The 19,006-nt window shown below is 39.5% G+C and overlaps 1 protein-coding gene across 3 annotated transcripts in view; it reads right to left on the reverse strand.

Moving 5' to 3' along the window:
* Positions 1-19,006, reverse strand: part of kalrna (kalirin RhoGEF kinase a) — a 288,022-nt gene that overhangs the window by 146,185 nt on the left and 122,831 nt on the right. For all 3 annotated transcript variants that reach the window (XM_057853377.1, XM_057853375.1, XM_057853376.1), the window contains 7 exons: positions 17,446-17,704; positions 12,752-12,918; positions 9,599-9,718; positions 9,238-9,306; positions 2,603-2,752; positions 2,380-2,529; positions 1,495-1,609 (listed from right to left, as the gene is read on the reverse strand). In XM_057853377.1, the coding sequence (XP_057709360.1) occupies positions 1,495-1,609; positions 2,380-2,529; positions 2,603-2,752; positions 9,238-9,306; positions 9,599-9,718; positions 12,752-12,918; positions 17,446-17,704 (1,030 nt within the window). The remainder of the gene's footprint in view (positions 1-1,494; positions 1,610-2,379; positions 2,530-2,602; positions 2,753-9,237; positions 9,307-9,598; positions 9,719-12,751; positions 12,919-17,445; positions 17,705-19,006) is intronic.

Consider the following 19,006-nt stretch of genomic DNA (forward strand, 5'->3'; position numbering starts at 1 on the left):
CGCAAAAGCCCGAGAGTCGAAAGAGAACGCCGCAAAGCCTAGTTGCAAGATTGTTGAAATTATTCATTAAAAAATAATAAAGCAAATGTGACACACTGAATGGCTTGCTAAATTTTGCTTAAATATGTTGTTCTACGTAAAGGACGTCAGCCAAGGTCGGCCCCCCACATTTTTACAACCCCAAATTTGGCCCCCTTTGCAAAAAGTTTGGACATCCCTGGGCTAAATGATCAATGCAAAATAAATCTGTAATGGTTCAGGTGATACACCGTTCGATTCAAAGCTTTGTTTTTAAAAAAACTATTAAAGAAACATTTTGAAAACTTCCAGAATAAATGTCGGGATTTTATTAGCAAATTTAAATTGCAATATTTGAACATAAATTAGGTTAACATACACAAAAAATACAAACTCGTTAATATTCTCTTAACTATCAAGGAACGCAAAAAATTTGTATTAATACCACTCACTATTGTCTGTCTAAATAAAGAAATTAAATATAACTGAAAAAACACCTTAGACACAGCCAAACTAAAACAAAATGAAAGCTCCTTTTGGCAGCTTTAAGACAACATAAATAATAAAAATTGGGGAGAAGGAGAAAACCTCGGTTCACAAAATTTCTCACAGTTTAATTAACATTAATAGTAGAAAATACATACAGGAGGACACTTCTCGCTAAGCAGCTTCCTACTCGAGTTCTGCAGGTTAGCAAATTCACACAGTTTAATGTTATGCTAAATAATGCTAAAGGCAGGTCGGACTTACAGCAGCAAAATTAGTTGTGTGTTCCCCACCTCCACAATAATGACGTCTTTTTACAATACTTAAAGTGGCTGCTGCTACTGGAACAAAAAAACGTATCCCTCTCTGTCGGTGCTGTAAGTGCGTGTGTTGGTGGTTGTGGTGGTGGTGGTGGGGGCGGGGGGTGTCAGTTCATCAGCCAATCAAACGTGCCTTTGAGGGGGAAAAATGGACCGGCGCATTTAGCAAGCGAAGTGGGGTAAATATAAGTCTGAACATAATGACAATTATTCACTTAATAATGGTAGGGTCAATTCTATCCTTACAACTTATGAAAAGACAATTATCTATATAACTGAAGTTGTTGTATAATGCAAATAAGGTTGCTTAAAAGTCGGTGGGGACAAAAAGTTAGTTGTGTTACGTCCCTACCGTCTCGATGCAAACATACGCCCTTGCTTTCAGCCATTAATATATAGTATGTGAACAAACCGTCAAACGCAAATACATAATGAATGCATTTGTATTTGACATAGTTTTCACATTGCACACACAGCACTTGGCCAGTAGTACATAGAAACACATAGGTACGGTGTGTATGCTCAATTACATGTATGGAATTGCAATACATTTGAATATAGACTCCAAGTAATTGGAGACATTACTTTGGTCACGAAATGAATTGAACTGATGAGTTAAGACATCACTCCATTATTATGTAGTATAGTTGTTTTACTAAATATGTTTTACCTTTGACCTGCTGTTCGGGCCCTCTGCCATGACTAGCGGCTCCCGGGATGCTAACGTTGTTCCTGTGGATGTACTTGAGGAAGACCTCAGCATTCCTCCTAGCCAGCGTACATGCCTGAGGAACAGTGACAAGGCGATAAAAAAGCAAGCATTTCTCACACATCATATTTAACATCATCCAAGACACATACTGTAAGATTTGCCAATTTGTTTGTGTAATTATTAGTGTACTTATTTCAGGTTTTATCCATATTATACCTACTCTCATTTGGTTTATTGTACTGCACTGTATTATAAGCTGCCACCCACCAAATTTTACACGGAAACGGCATTTGTTCATAGATATGCCGCACTGGACTATAAGCCACAGATGTCCTCACTGTATAATGGGATATTTACACATAAAGATGTCAACCGGCAACACTTTGACATCGGCATCATAAGACTGTCATAAGACCAAATGATCTCTAATATTCTATAACTCTGTAGACAAGGCTAGAAATAATCACCTAGATCTCCACTGCAGTGACTGTTGTCCCTGAATATTGTGGTTGAAGATTCTACAAATTCCTCCCAGATTTGAATGTGTTTGTTAAAGGTTGTTTGTTTATGTTTGTCCGGCAATTGGCTGGCAGTTAAAGGTGTACCCCGCCTTCTCCCCGTACTTGATTGGATAGGCTTTAGCACCAACGTGACTCTCGTGAGGTTGCGCGGTGCAGAATATCAATGAATACATAATCTAGTTTGGTTTCGATATCTACATTTAACTAAGTAGTATTATTAACATGTTCATAAAGTGAATTCCTCTACAAAATCTGAAACTGTTGAAGCTTTCGCAATGGTCATCTGATGTTGTCAACAGTGAAACCTCAGGAGTCAACTGACCTTGAGAAAGGCTTCTTTCTGTTCAAGATGTTTGCTGATCAGAGGCACAAGGTGGTCGCAGTCAGCCAGGGTTGCCACTTTATCATGAATTCCACACCAGTCCTCATCCCGTCGGTATTCCTGCTCCAGGCTTTCCAACACGCTGCAAACCTGGATGCAGGCATGGCATACCACATTAGCGACACTATAAGTGATTCAGACGCATGCAGGAATGAAAGTATACCTGTTCGGAAGTCTTGTAGAAGGCCACCGAGGCATTGACGAGCTTCAGGCGGTCTTCCATCTTAAGCATCAACTGCTGCCAGTGGACGGCTACCTTCTCAGCACAGCTGCGGATGGCTTCTGGGTCATAGTGACCAGCCTGAAGCATCATCTGGAATAAGGGAGGGCCAATCCATAATTCAATTACCGTATTTTTCGGACTATAAGTCGCACCTGAGTATAAGTCGCACCAGCCATAAAATGCCCAACGAAGAGGAAAAAACCATACCGTAATTTCCCGAATATGACGCGCATTTTTTTCCCCAAAATCAACTTGTAAAATCATGGTGCGCATTATACACGGGTACAGGGATGGAGACAGAAATATATATATATATACATATATATATATATATATATATATATATATATATATATATATATAAAGACCGATTTTTTTTTTAATTGACACGGCCATGTTGTGTTGAAGAAAACTTACGTAGGTACATGACGTCACCATTTTGTTTCGGTAATACTTCACTCTGATTGGTCGAATGATTTCATCTGTGTTAAATTCAGCTTTTTTCACTCTTCATAAAGCACAGAATTTAGTTTCTTGAACTCATTTGAGTCAACGTTTATTGCAGCTCCGCAACTCGGACCATAACAAACGTAAGCACACACACTTCCTGTGTCCGTCAACTATATCTGTCCCTCGGGAAACTAAAACCCAAATCACAAAAGTTCAACAATAGTAGCTCTTGTTACAGTAGCGATGCGCTCGTTCAGATTTCCGACTTCGGTCCTCACTTTTATTTTACTGTATCAATCCATGGAAGAAACATTTATTCATCATGATGAAATGATCAAGTTATACAGAAGCCTTTAAAAGAAAAGTCACATCTGTTTTGTTTTCTCCTGGATTTTGGTAAGTTGGAGAAGTTGTCAGATCCTATTATTACCGTGCATATTGTCAGTTTAGGCAAGGCAACACAAGGCAAAATTATTTATATAGCACAATTCAACACAAGGCAATTCAAAGTGCTTTACATCACATGAAGACCATAAAAATCACATTTAAATCAACACAACGTAAAAACCAAGACAAAAGATCGCATTTAATCACAGAATAAAAATAAATGAATAAAAATAAAACAAAAATAAAAATAAAACAAAAAATACTACTACTAATAATAATTGAAATCAGCAATGGAGATAAGCACAAGAGGAATAGAAGGCAGGTAGATTGAAATATATAGACAGTTATGGATATGCAGTGCTAAACAAAAGCGTTATTAGCCCTGATTTAAAGGAGCTAACAGTTTGAGCATACTTCAGACGTTCGGGTAACTTGTTCCAGAGGTGAGGAGCATAATAACTAAATGCTGCCTCACCCTGATTGGTTCTTGTTCTCGGAACATGCAGAAGACCGGTTCCAGACGACCTTAGGGGTCTAGATGTCTCATAGGAATCGAACAAGTCAAGCATGTATTTTGGTCCAAGGCCATTAAGTGTTTTGTAGACGAGCAGTAGTATTTTATAGTCTATCCTTTGACTCACTGGAAGCCAGTGTAGCGATTTCAAAACCGGTGTAATGTGGTCCAGCTTCCTTGTATTTGTGAGGACTCTGGCTGCAGCATTCTGTACTAGCTGCAGCTTCCCGACCGATTTTTTATCAAGACCTGTAAATATACCGTTGCAGTAGTCCAATCTGCTGAAAATGAATGCATGCATAAGTTTTTCCATGTCTTGTTGAGTCAGAAGCCCCTTAATTCTAGTTATATTTTTTAGGTGGTAATAAGCGGATTTAGTGACGGACTTTAAATGGCTATCAAATTTTAGGTCTGAGTCAATAATTACGCCAAGGTTTCTGACTTGATTTGTAGCTGTAAGTGACATTGTGCTAAGTTGGCTGCTTATCTTTGACCTTTCCTTTTTTGGCCCAAAAATGATCACCTCGGTCTTCTCCACATTTAACTGGAGAAAATTCTGGCACATCCATTCATTGATTTGATGAATGCATTTACTCAGGGAGACTAAGGGACTATAATCATGTGGGGACACAGAAATGTACAGTTGTGTGTCATCTGCATAGGCGTGATCGGAGATGTCAGACTGTTCCATTATCTGAGCTAACGGAAGCATATAGATGATAAATAAGAGTGGTCCAAGAATTGACCCTTGAGGGACTCCACACGTGAATTTGGTTTGTTCTGACTGATAGTCTCCGATTGACACAAAGAAATCCCTATCATCTAAATAGGATGTGAACCACTGAAGAATAGTGTCAGTAAGCCCTACCCACTGTTCCAATCTGCTGAGTAGTATGTTGTGATCAACCGTGTCGAATGCGGCGCTGCGATCCAATAGCAGCAGAACAGATGATTTGCCTGCATCGGTATTCCGACGAATATCATTTAGGACTTTGATAAGCACGGTCTCGGTGCTGTGTTGTGGCCGAAATCCAGACTGAAATGAGTTAAAAAGATTGTTTTGCATCATAAAAGTCTGGATCTGTTCAAACACAACCCTTTCGATAATTTTCCCCAGTTTACAGTAATGTTTTGAACTACCAATGTGCTGTGCTTGTGCTGTGTTTCACCAGTCAGTAAAATGACATTTCTGTATTCTGTACACGAGCTCTGTTTTCTTGTATTCTTCTTTTTAATGGTGCTAAAATTCGGGTGCACATTATACACGGGTACAATAATTTCCCCTAGATTTTACAAGTAAATTTGGGGTGCGCGTTATACACGGGTGAGCCTTATATTCGGGATATTACGGTATAAAAGTCACACCTGAGTATCAGAGTTTGTGGAGTGAAGCTGTGGAATAAACTAGCTGAGGGGCTCAAGCAATGTCCAAGCATGACCCAGTTTAGGAAGTGGAACAAGCACATGATTTTCACTGGGTATAGGGAAGAGGAAGGGGTTCAATTATAGGGGGTTTTAACATATGTTATCTTGTTTATTTTTGTTTATCTTGCATCTTATGTATATGGTTATGTAGTTTATTTCTTTGTTAATATGAGGACTAGTTACATAGAGCAGGCAGATATAATTAAGGAATAGAAACGGGGGGTAGGATTTAATAAGCAAATGCTTCACCCTACTCCTTTTTGGACAAAATGAATAAATTCTGATCTTGTTTATTATTATCACTATTACTATTGTCTTAACTATTGTAGTTGTTATCTCAAGAATATCATTGGTTCTGTCTGATTTTTAAAATTTTGTTTTTCGTTATTTTTGTTTGTGTATTATTTTTATTTTCTTATGTCCAAATAAAGCATTAATTCATTCATTCAAGTCGCATTTTGGGGGGAAATTTACTTCATAAAATCCAACACATAGAACAGATATGTATTCTTGAAAGGCAATTTAAAATAAAAATACAATAGAGAACTACATGCTGAATAAGTGTAAAGTATAATAATGTTACATGATGCATGAAAAACGAAATGCGAATGTACTGTCCTCACAAGGACGCTACGGCTCGGTCCTGGCTATACAGCGTGCTAAACTCCCACATGACGATGCTGGACGTCCCTATAATTTGCTGACTTTATTTTGGCCGTCGTTATGACACCATCATTTGAAGAGTGAAACTAAAAAATAGGAATAATACAAATCCATTTCGTCCTCGAAACCAAACAGGTTTGCATCAACGTAAATAAATGATAATTAGCTGCTATTACAGCAATGACACAAACAGTTAGCATGCAATCGCTAGCATTAGCACATTGTTCAAACAACCACACAACTGGCTCTAAGTGTCCGATCGTGGGTGGAAAACACACAACAACAACAGAAAAGATGATACACACAGGTGTTGCCTCTGTAGCGATGATTTAAGAGCATAAACAATGAACGTAGGTTCGCAGCCGTGAGTGCTCTTCTCAGCGTAAACAAGTGCGAGTGCGCCCCCACTTGGGCGTGAAAGCGCCACAAACTAAAAGCATGCATTTCAATATAAAACAGTCAATAGTGCCATTCAACACACATTGCTAAAGGCAGAAGGCGAACGTGGCCATAGCTATTAAGAGTTATTCAGATAACTATAGCATAAAGAACATGGTAACAAGTTTACCAAACCATCAGTGTCACTCCAAAACACCAAAATAACATGTGAAATGATATAATAATGTGTTGATAATTTCACATGTTAGTCGCTCCTGAGTATAAGTCGCATCCCCAGCTAAACTATGAAAAGAACTGCGACTTATAGTCTGAAGAATACGGTACTATTATAGCGCGCACCGACATGTCCCCCGAGACGAGTGACTTCCGGTCTGCCCGATCCTAGCTACCAATAGTAGTATTGACGCAGGAGGGTCGCGTCTCGTGTCAAATAATAAACTCGCGTGCGTCGTGTTGAGCCGCTTCTGGGATGCGTCTAACACGCGCCCGCACTGCGACTGGTGTGCATTGGCTGATTGACTTTAATGCCCGCGTTTCACTGCGTTCTCGCGGCGGCCACGTTTTCGCACCGTTGACGTTTCTGGGTTATACTGTCCTACCGTGTTGGTCCTCATTATAGTAGAGAAGACGGACTAAATATAATCTACACAAAGAAACTGTAACCCGATAGACTCACAGCCTCGAAAAGTAAGGGTTACATTATGTCAGAAACTCGTTTGGTACGCCTCCGTTCCGAACCGAGCACCACGTACCGAAACGGTTCAATACAAATACATGTACCGTTGAACCCTTAGATAAAACATTTTAAGTTGGTTACATTCAGTGTTGTTTTCGTCAACAATGACGATAATGAAAATATTTCATCGACGAACAATTTTTTCATGACAATGACGAGCTAAAAACGTGGCTTGGAAGACTAGGACGTACTGAGACGAATGCCAGTTTTTGTCCGACGAAACGAAAACGAGACGAAAATGCGACATGGTTTCTGTCATATGTTCACAATGCACGGAATTTTCATATTGTACATGGAGTACATCAGCTTGCATCGGAGTAGTGGTTGAGTCGTGTCACTTATGTGAGAAGTGCTGTGCCGCTTCCTCACTCTCCTTACTGGAGTTTAAGATGTGTCTGAAACTAGGCTGTGTTCATCTTGCTTGTTTGGAAACACGGTAAGATTTGTTTTCTTATCTTGGCAAGAAAGAATACCCAATGCTGCTTTAGCCTTTGAAGGACCGTGCTGAGGGATTATCAGACGCTAAATGTAACTCGTCTCGTTAGTGTAGCATTCGCGTTAGCATTAGCTTCAGAATGACGAGCGTCCTCTTAAAACATTGGCCAGTATAAAGCAGAGCCACTTGGCTTTTCTGGTCAGTATAAGTCTAGAGGACAGCCAATTGGCGACATTTATTAGACGCCCTTATAGTCGCCTATTGGAGGCTAATTGCTCTGGCTACACTCTAAGCACAGCCCATTAAAAAAAAAAGAGACTTTCCGGTGTTAAATGCTTGAACAACATTTTTTTTACATACAGTTTGTGGCCTCTAGGTGGGTTTAATTGTAAATAATGTACTACTTTTGCTGCTGAGGATGTATTATCATCACCAAGTTGGCGTTGTCCTTGTAGACGCTACAATATGTGCTCATCTGCCTATGTTCATTTGTGTTGGACACCTTTAGACTCAAATTTTTCAGTTTTACAGACGAAAATATTTTGAGCAAATGTCGACTAAAACTAGACGAAATTTGTATGAGATTTTGTCGACTAAAACTAAACGAAGATGAACACATTTTGAAATGACTAAGGCTACGTTCATACTCCAGGTCTTAATGCACAAATCCGATTTTTTCGTGTTTTTCCGACTCGAGTGAGGCATTAACTTGACGGTCTGAACGTACAAGTCGCATAGAACTGGACCATTTCAAATCCGATCTGGGTCACTTTCTTATGTGGTTCAAATCCGATCTGGGCCACATTTTTCCAGACTGTCGCGGCGGTCTGTACTGTCCAGTCTCTCAAATCGGAATTCATGCAGCAATTAAGTCATCAAAAAGCGAGAGAGAGGCTACGGTAGCGGTGCAGCTGTGCGTCATTAGCGCCTAGCTTGCCTTGAACACGGCTTTTAAGGAAGGGTCGGACTTGACAACAGTAATAAAAAAAATTTACATGGGTTGAGGATAAGCCTGAGAATGATCGGTTTTCTGTCTGCTCCATATAAACAATATTTCAACATTGCTTACACGGCCGAGAGTCGGGGCAAACTGCCAGTATGTGCGTGTGACATGCACGGACAGTGCGCGCATGCTATCGATCCATATACTTTGAATATACACCTAAACTGGTATTATTTATGTCTGTTATTTGTGTCCTCTTTTTAGAAAGCAAAATTTGATATCACTGGAATGACGGATGACAGCCAGCATGTGTGGTCATTTGTTTTGATACTTCTGCGCATGCGGGTCGTCTTGCTCAGCGCGTGTCGGACTGCTAATTAGTGCGCATGCGTAATACTTGAATGGTCTCAATGGGCAAAGGCAGTCTGAACGGGCACGCCAAAAAAACAGTTATGACAAAAAATCGGATTTGTGCATTAAGACCTGTAGTATGAACGTAGCCTAAGAGGTATTTTTGTCCAAAACACCAAGACTAAGACAAAAATTAAAAGAGCTGCGTCAAAAACAACACTGGTTACATGAAAAGGTTACTGGGTGCTGCTTCAACTTTTAAAAAACTTACCTCTGCTTTCTGCTGGACTTGCAAAGCACTCTGATGGGTCTTTTGGAGGGAGTTAGCATGGAACAGGGACTAAAGCAAAGAGACAACGATTGAAATGACCGTTTTAATGAATTCATTGATGCAAAGGATGACACATTTTTGAGTCAATGAAGCTAATGTTTTGGATCATGTGTGTGTTAGTGTGAATGTGTGTTTAACATTAAAAAAAAAGTGTAGGTGTATGACAGATTGCACATCTGCTACTGTCGAAAAAATGCAGAAACAATTAGCGCTCAAATACAGTTAAACTGGCAACAGTCGTCATTTTATGCGTGTGGGTGTACTGTATGTGTGTATATTGTGAGTAAGCACATGCATGCACCTCTATCGCCATCTGGAACTGTTCGTGCTCCCTCTGCAGCTGCTCTGCCTCAGACAACGAGCTGGCATTCACCATGCTGGCGTTCAACATGGACTCACCATTACGGATCCATCCGAGCACCTTAGGGTATATGAGATGAGAATATGAGTAATGTCATTTGTAGGAGCACTGTTTTTGTTTCCACCACAAAAAATGGCTATTATTAAACTACATGCTTAAAAGTTGTAGTAAATATGTTGTGGAAGTTTTTAATTTTCTTAAAGGTTTTTTTTTAACAAACTCTTCAGCTAAAATTCAATTTTTCACAACAAACTCGCCCCATGCAGGGCTCTAGACTGCGACCAAATTAAAGCGAGTGCGAGTATTTTATTTTTTAATCTGCTCGCACATGCGCTAACAGTACGGCAGAGTATAAGGGCCAAAATTAAATAAAAATAAAAAAAATTAAAAAAAAAGGCGTATTATTACCGCTATGCACTTTACGAACATGTGCCTTAGCTGGGAGCTAAGAAGAAGTGTTAGATTATAAATCATTCTATGAATAATAATCTGATGTAGATGAGCCAAAATATTGAGGATTTCTTATTTGTAAAACCGATTCTAAAACACAAGATGCCTTCATTGTTGATTTTAACAGTAGCGCTAACGTGCTACGTAAAGTATGTAGCTGCTTATTTAGCTGCATTACCCCTACGTAATACGATTTTTAATTCCCGTAATACCAGGAAAAAAGTAAAACTAATATTAGTACGAGGATAAAATGTCAAATTAACAGCGACAGAAATAGAAAAAAATTCACATGTAGACATGTGCCGATTACGGGTTTCAAGGTGGTATGAAAACTTCAAAGTTTCAAAACCGCAAAAATTTGCCCTCATTACCGTCCCTAAGGTATTGGCTATTTTTTTATGTCCCAAAAATGCATGAATTCCCTCTCCCACCGGTTGTTGTTCAGTGTCATTGAGTCAGCTGTGCTCCACGATGGCTGGAGGAGGTGAAACTCATTTTCCTGCTTTTCCCCATCAAAGAAAACAGAATATCTGGTATGGGAATACTTCGGCTACAGAAAAGTTAGACTGTCGCGGATTAGAGGATGAGGGCCGACCGACATGTAAAACATGTTTGCGGAGGGTGGCTGCCGAGGTTGCAATACCTTTTTTTTTTGCAATTAATTTTGCAATACAAAATTAAAGGTTAATAAACACTATCATGAACGTTTCCCTACAGCTACGAGATTTAACTCCAGTGTGTTTAGTGTGTCTAGCGGTGGTAAAACGTGGTGTTTTTTTTCTCTCTGGCAACTGTCTGTGTTGAGAAAGCGGGTGTGTGTATAATGTAAACATGATACGCATGATACACACATGCTTTTTATGGAAAATAATTCAATTATTTTTGTTCTGATGGTAATGATGTTGAGTGCTGGCTGTGGGTTTAGGCTCACCTAAAGGACTACATTTATTTTATTTTTATTTAGAATATTTTGTTATTTTTTAAGACTTAACATTATACTTATGTTCCCAATTTGCTAATATGTGTTTTGAAAAATAAAAATCATGTTCAATGGAAAAAAGTTTTTCTTTTTAAACCCAGATATCTTAAAGTCACACATTTTAGAGTTGTAATTGCGATACCGTGAAACCTTGATATTTTGGCTTAAGGTTCTCATACCGTCAGAATGTCATACCGCCACATGCCTATTCCCATGTTAACCTAATTTCTAAGCAGTATACTGCCTGATGTCAAAACTGATAGAAAATAAAATATACGTAGATTCAGATATATAGTTTGTAGTTTTACGCATTTACTATGAAAGCAAGGGCGTAGATTTGGTCTCGATATCACACATAACCTCCATGTACACTTTTTGTTGGGGACCTGCCTTCAGGTAAAACATTACTGCTTTTTTCCACAAGCACAGCCAAACTCAACAAAAAAAAAAAAGAAAGATTATTTGGGCAGCTCAAAGTTTAATTAACGTTAACGGTAGAAAACACATACAGGAGGATATTTTTCTCAAAAGCAGCTTCCTACTTGAGTTTGGTAAATTCACACAGATTAATATGCTAACTCTGATGCAGGTCGGACTTTCAGTAGCAAAAGTAGTGGTGTGTTCCCAACTTCCACAACATTGACATCTTTTTACATTACTTACAGTCGCTGCTGCCGGCAGAAAAAAAATATTCCTCGTCTTCGAAGGGGGTGGCATTTATTAGTTTCTGGGCTTTGATTGAGTGTGCATGTTGGGGTAAAGTCGTCAGCCAATCAAATGTGCGTTTGAGGGGGAAAAAATGGACTGGCACATTCAGCAAGTGAAAAGGGGTCAGTGTAAATTTCAACATAATGAAGGAAATTCACTTAATAATGGTAGGGTCAATTCTATACTTACAACCTATGGGAAGACAATCTAAATGACCTATATAACTGAAGTCATTATATAATACAAATAAGGTTGCTTAAAAGTCGGTGGGGAAAATTTGAGCATCCTAAAAAGTTGGTAGTGTTATGTCCCTACCGTCACTATGCAAACCCTTGTATGAAAGAATTTATCAGTTAAACAGTGACAATTAGAGGAAATATTTGCATGTCGTTTTTCAGTGTGCGCCCCTAACATTTTAAGTTATGTATTATTTGCACATGGAAATGAAATTGGCATTCATTTTGAGCAATGAATCTGACCAAACGCCCTCAAAATGTGTGTACATCATTAATTTACACCCACTGCAAATGTGGGCAAGAATAAGGAAACTCTACACACGACTGCCAGAGCTGAGATTACAACCAATATAACAGTGTGAATGATGCGAAATCCAAATTAGGCTTGTCAGCTTTAGCTGAGATTCGCACACCGCTGCATGATTCCTGCTATTTTAGGATCATTATTTTATGATTCAATGAGCGTTTTCATGCGCTTCCTTGGAGCGATGTGTTCACATATGAAAATACTTCATCAGAAATACAGACCAGAAGCGAGAAAAGCGAAGACTGCGGAGCAGCGGTGTGTTTATTCGCACTTTTCCATATAAGCGCATCAATAATTCACTTGCCTCCCACTGCAACAGCAGCAGTGTGCTTCCTATAGATTTTCACATACGTATTCATAGAGCCATAAGCACTTTTATAAGGCAAAGTACATTCATTTATGCTCATGTGTACCTGTTTGACCTCGGCCTGCAAGTGACGCAGTTGCAGGCTTTGCTCCAGTCTTGAATGCGTGTGCTGAGCACTGAGCTCCACTTCCTGCTGCTTCTCATGTAGCAACTCCAGGAGCTCCTGAACCTGAGAGGCCAAATCCATGTCCTTCTCCCCCGTCAACTCAATGCCTGGCAGACACAATTGTCACAAGTGATATTATTGTGATATTTTGGGGCAAACGATTTTAGCACTTGTTGAGGTGTGTGAGCATATCATCATGACAGCTGCGTGATTCTTTTTTCCATATGTAAAATGCTAACTGTTTGCAATATAACAGCATTATTAGCTATAAATGTGTTTTGTTTTTTAGTGGTACCTCTACTTACAAAATTAATTGTTTCAGGATGTAGTTTTGTAACCTGAAAATGCTGTAAGTAGAGACATGTTTTCCATGTAAATGCCCTGATCCGTTCCATACCCCCCAAAATTCAGACATAAATCTTTTATAATGCATAAAATGCATCAAAACATGTAACAAATACATGTTCCAATTACATTATTGCACAATAAACTAGGGCTGTCAAAATCATCGCGTTAACGGGCGGTAATTAATTTTTTAAATTAATCACGTTAAAATATTTGACGCAATTAACGCACATGCCTCGCTCAAACAGATTAAAATGACAGTACAGTTTAATGTTCGCTTGTTACTTGTTTTTTGGTGTTTGGCGCCCTCTGCTGGCAATCTTGGTCTCACACAAAAATACACACGGTCCCAGTTGAAGCCTGGGACCGTGTGCTTTGGTCAGATGAGCTTTTTGGCAACAAACACTCTAAGTGGGTCTGGCGTGCCACGAAAGATGCGCATGCTGAAAAGTATGGGGGTGGGTCAGTGATGCTGTGGGGCTGTTTCGCTTCCAAAGGCCCTGGGAACCTTGTTAGGGTGCATGGCATCGTGAATGCTTTGAAATACCAGGACATTTTAAATCAAGATCTGTTGCCCTCTGCCAGAAAGATGAAGATGGGTCGTCACTGGGTCTTTCAGCAAGACAATGACCCTAAACATATGGCCAAATCTACACAGAAATGGTTCACCAGACACAAAATCAAGCTCCTCCCATGGCCATCTCAGTCCCCAGACCTTGTTTTGTTGGCAAAAGGGGGTTGTACAAAGTATTAACACCAGGGGTGCTAATAATTGTGACACACATTATTTGATGTCAAATAATTTTTTCTTTATATGGGATTTTTTTCCCCACTGAATGAATGCACTTGTATTGAAGGTTGGATTTTTCTCTTTTTTTTCCATTAAGGTCCCATATTATTTGAATTAAAAAAATATTAGAAGTTAAAAAACACATCTTTTTCAGGGGTGCCAATAATTATGGAGGGCACTTTATATATACAGTGCCTTGCAAAAGTATTCGGCCCCCTTGAACCTTGCAACCTTTCGCCACATTTCAGGCTTCAAACATAAAGATATAAAATTTTAATTTTTTGTCAAGAATCAACAACAAGTGGAACACAATCGTGAAGTGGAACAAAATTTATTGGATAATTTAAACTTTTTGAACAAGTAAAAAACTGAAAAGTGGGGCGTGCAATATTATTCGGCCCCCTTGCGTTAATACTTTGTAGCGCCACCTTTTGCTCCAATTACAGCTGCAAGTCGCTTGGGGTATGTTTCTATCAGTTTTGCACATCGAGAGACTGACATTCTTGCCAATTCTTCCTTGCAAAACAGCTCGAGCTCAGTGAGGTTGGATGGAGAGTGTTTGTGAACAGCAGTCTTCAGCTCTTTCCACAGATTCTCGATTGGATTCAGGTCTGGACTTTGACTTGGCCATTCTAACACCTAGATACGTTTATTTTTGAACCATTCCATTGTAGATTTGGCGTTATGTTTTGGATCATTGTCCTGTTGGAAGATAAATCTCCGTCCCAGTCTCAGGTCTTGTGCAGATACCAACAGGTTTTCTTCCAGAATGCTCCTGTATTTGGCTGCATCCATCTTCCCGTCAATTTTAACCATCTTCCATGTCCCTGCTGAAGAAAAGCAGGCCCAAACCATGATGCTGCCACCACCATGTTTGACAGTGGGGATGGTGTGTTCAGGGTGATGAGCTTTGTTGCTTTTACGCCAATCATATCGTTTTGCATTGTGGCCAAAAAGTTCAATTTTGGTTTCATCTGACCAGAGCACCTTCTTCCACATGTTTGGTGTGTCTCCCAGGTGGCTTGTGGCAAACTTTAAACGAGACTTTTGATGGATATCTTTGAGAAATGGCTTTCTTCTTGCCACTCTTCCATAAAGGCCAGATTTGTGCAGTGTACGACTGATTGTTGTCCTATGGACAGACTCTCCCACCTCAGCTGTAGATCTCTGCTGTTCATCCAGAGTGATCATGGGCCCCTTGGCTGCATCTCTGATCAGTTTTCTCCTTGTTTGAGAAGAAAGTTTGGAAGGACGGCCGGATCTTGGTAGATTTGCAGTGGTCTGATGCTCCTTCCATTTCAATATGATGGCTTGCACAGTGCTCCTTGAGATGTTTAAAGCTTGGGAAATCTTTTTGTATCCAAATCCGGCTTTAAACTTCTCCACAACAGTATCTCGGACCTGCCTGGTGTGTTCCTTGGTTTTCATAATGCTCTCTGCACTTTAAACAGAACCCTGAGACTATCACAGAGCAGGTGCATTTATACGGAGACTTGATTACACACAGGTGGATTCTATTTATCATCATCAGTCATTTAGGACAACATCGGATCATTCAGAGATCCTCACTGAACTTCTGGAGTGAGTTTGCTGCACTGAAAGTAAAGGGGCCGAATAATATTGCACGCCCCACTTTTCAGTTTTTTATTTGTTAAAAAAGTTTAAATTATCCAATAAATGTTGTTCCACTTCACGATTGTGTCATATCTTTATGTTTGAAGCCTGAAATGTGGCGAAAGGTTGCAAGATTCAAGGGGGTCGAATACTTTTGCAAGGCACTGTATATGTATATGTATATAAAAAAAAATTTAACTCAGATATCTCGAAGTAACACATTTTAGAGCTGTAATTGCAATACCGTGATACAGTGAAAATGTGATATTTTGGCTTAAGGTTATCATACCAACAGAAAACCGACGCATGCCTTACTTAGACTGCAGTTTTACAGAGCAGAGACAAAGAACAAAAGACTGATATGTATCTTTGGAGTAGGATGTTAAGAGTGGCATGGGAGATGAGAGGAAAAGATGTGCATCTATTACAGGAAGTTGAAGCAGAAAGATAACTGCAGAAAACATTGAAACCTTGGAAGAAAATGGAGAAAGAGGTAATATAGAGTGACAGAGTCATTATGAAAAAGCTCGAAGGGAAATATAGAAGAAAGGAATTATTGCATAGGTAAACCATATGAAGAAATAAAAAGGACGGCAGAACATAGAGTAGGACAGAGGATGTCAGAACTGTAGAAGTATCTGCCTATAAAGGCTGAGGGCTTTATAAGATGGAGAAGGATTGTACTCATTACATTGGTCAAACTAATTGATCATTGTTGTTCTCGTCAACAACGACAATACCGAAAATATTTCATCAACGAACACTTTTTTCATGACGATGAGGAGACGATAACGAGCTAAAAACGTGTTTGGGAGACTAAACAATGATGATACAAACACTAGATTTCAAGATGAGAATAAGACGAAAGTGCACAATAGTTTCCGTCACATGTTCACAATGAGTGACATTTATGTGTAGTTAGTAGTGTCTGGTTGTGTCACTAGTGACGTGCGACTCATAAATGTTGTCTCCAGTCACTCCAGCTTGCACACACGGTAAGATTAGTTTTCCTATCTTATACAATGTTGGTTTAGCCTTCAAAGGTCTGTGCTGGATTATCATCACACACTAAATGTAACTCGTAACATTAGCACAGCATTCGCGTTTGCGTTAGCATTGGGCTAATGCTAAGGGCGAACGTCCTCCTAAAGTCTCGGATAACTTTTTTTTTTTTTTTACATACACAGTTATTGCCGTCCAGGTGGGTATAATTTATTGGAAATAATGTACTGTTTTCCTGCTGAGTGCATATCATCACCAAGTTGGCGTTGTCCTTGTAGATGCTACAATATGTGCTCGTCTACAATATGTGCTCTTCTGTCAATGTTCATTCGAAATAGTTGGAAACCTCTACTTATTTATCCATTTATTTTTGGAGTAATCTAAAAAAAATATATATATATATACATATGGACAAAAACATTTTTAGTAAACATCGACTAAACTTGTACTAACATTCATCTTTTAAGAACTACAAGTCTTTCTATCCATTGATCGCTTTAACATAATGTTAATAATGTTAATGCCATCTTGTTGATATATTGTTATAATAAACAAATACAGTACTTATGTACCGTATGTTGAATGTATATATCCGTCTTGTATCTTTCCCTTCCAACAATAATTTACAGAAAAATATGGCATATCTAATAGATGGTTTGAATTGCGATTAATTACGAGGAATTAATTTTTAACCTGTAATTAACTCGATTAAAAATTTTAATTGTTTGACAGCCCTAACTAAAAGTAAACGAAGACTAATAGGTATTATCATCCTAAAGACTAAGACGAAAATTAAAAAGGACTGCCAAAAACACTGTAATTGACAAACAATTACTAATGGTACCAGTAATTGAAGTTAAAGATGAAACTCATGCAAGTCTACCTGAGGCCTGCACCTCCATGATGTACTGGTGCAGGTCTTGTCCCTGCTGCATCACTTCATAGGTCATGTTGTTCATCGCCGCTTTCCTCTCGGCGTGCCTCTTCAGCCTCTGCTCGGCCAAGCCAATGTCCTCTGCTCCGCCGGAGGAAGTGCTGCTGCTCCCACTGCTACCGCCGCTACTGCTGCTGCTGCTCGAGCGTCCCGCATCATTCAGCTGACGAGCAAGGTCCTCATTCCATGCGTCTAACTCAGCCGTTACCTGAGCAAATGGATTATTCAAATGTTTGTATCAATTAGATTATATTTTACGACAGCAACCAATAGACTACTAGTCTGCTGTCTAAACCAGGGGTCCCCATCTGCCGGGCAGCGGACCGGTACCGGTCCGTGGCGCATTTCTTACCGGGGCGCACAGAAATAATAGTTTATTAATGACCGAATTCTGGCCGAATTAACCCTGTGCCCCTGTTTAACACACCAATATCCCTGTCTACTCTAGATATAATAGTACAGGATGGATTAGAATGTCGTCATAGAAATGCATTGATTGGACTGCTAGCAGTGCATCTTGTTTTGTGTATATAATATATCTATGAGCGCTTGTCCTCGATAATAACGTATTACAAGGCCGCGGGCGCAGCATGTTTGTTCCCGGAAATAATTAGCCCCCACACGAGCGAAAATGACTGGAAAACAGACGTCTTTGGAGATATTTTTAAGGGGAAAAGGGCACCTGACGAGCCAGAAGATGAGCTTACAACCTCGAAGACCCACGAACTGCGAAGAAGTGGATTCGTGACCCGTTTGTGAATAAACCGAGTGATTCGAGCATGTCTGTGCAACAGGAGGATCAGCTTGTAGAGATCGCAAATGACGGCGACCTTAAACATATATTTGAGACAACAACTTTACAGAGGTCCTGGATTAAAGTCATTCCGGAATATCCTGACATCGCTACGAGAGCATTGAAAACCTTGCTACAATTTCCAACATCGTATCTTTGTGAAGCGGGCTTCTTAATTAATGCTTAAGGATAAGACGAAGTCATTAATGGTGAGAGAGCGGTGTGCAGTTGTTGTTTGCAGCTAACATGGCAGGATGAATCTGAGGAGAATTTTTCTACATGTCCTTCCATGATCAAACGTAAGTGAATATTTCTTTCTTTAAAGAAAGTTTGCAGTATTTACTTTGAAATCGCTGCATTTGTGGCCATGTTTAACGTTACGCGCATGCGCAGAACCGCATCGTTGCAATTTTTGATGGGTTGCAAAATTTGTCAGAACACTGGAACGTGAAAAAAAGAGTCAAATAACACCGGTCCGTGGTGCACAAAAGGTTGGGGACCCCTGGTCTAAACCAGTGATTCTTAACCCATGGGCCACAGATGTGCACAACCATTAGGATGAATTTTCGACCATTTATTTTCTATGAAGCTGTTAACACTTTTTTTTTTTTTTTTAAATAAAAACTTTTTTTTTTCTTGTCATCTGGATGAAGCTTAAACAACATTTTATGATTAATTCATACAGAAACTCCACCGAGTACACATAATTTTCCTCCC

This window comes from Corythoichthys intestinalis, chromosome 12 (genome assembly GCF_030265065.1).
Source record: "Corythoichthys intestinalis isolate RoL2023-P3 chromosome 12, ASM3026506v1, whole genome shotgun sequence".
NCBI classification, from domain to species: Eukaryota; Metazoa; Chordata; class Actinopteri; order Syngnathiformes; family Syngnathidae; genus Corythoichthys; species Corythoichthys intestinalis.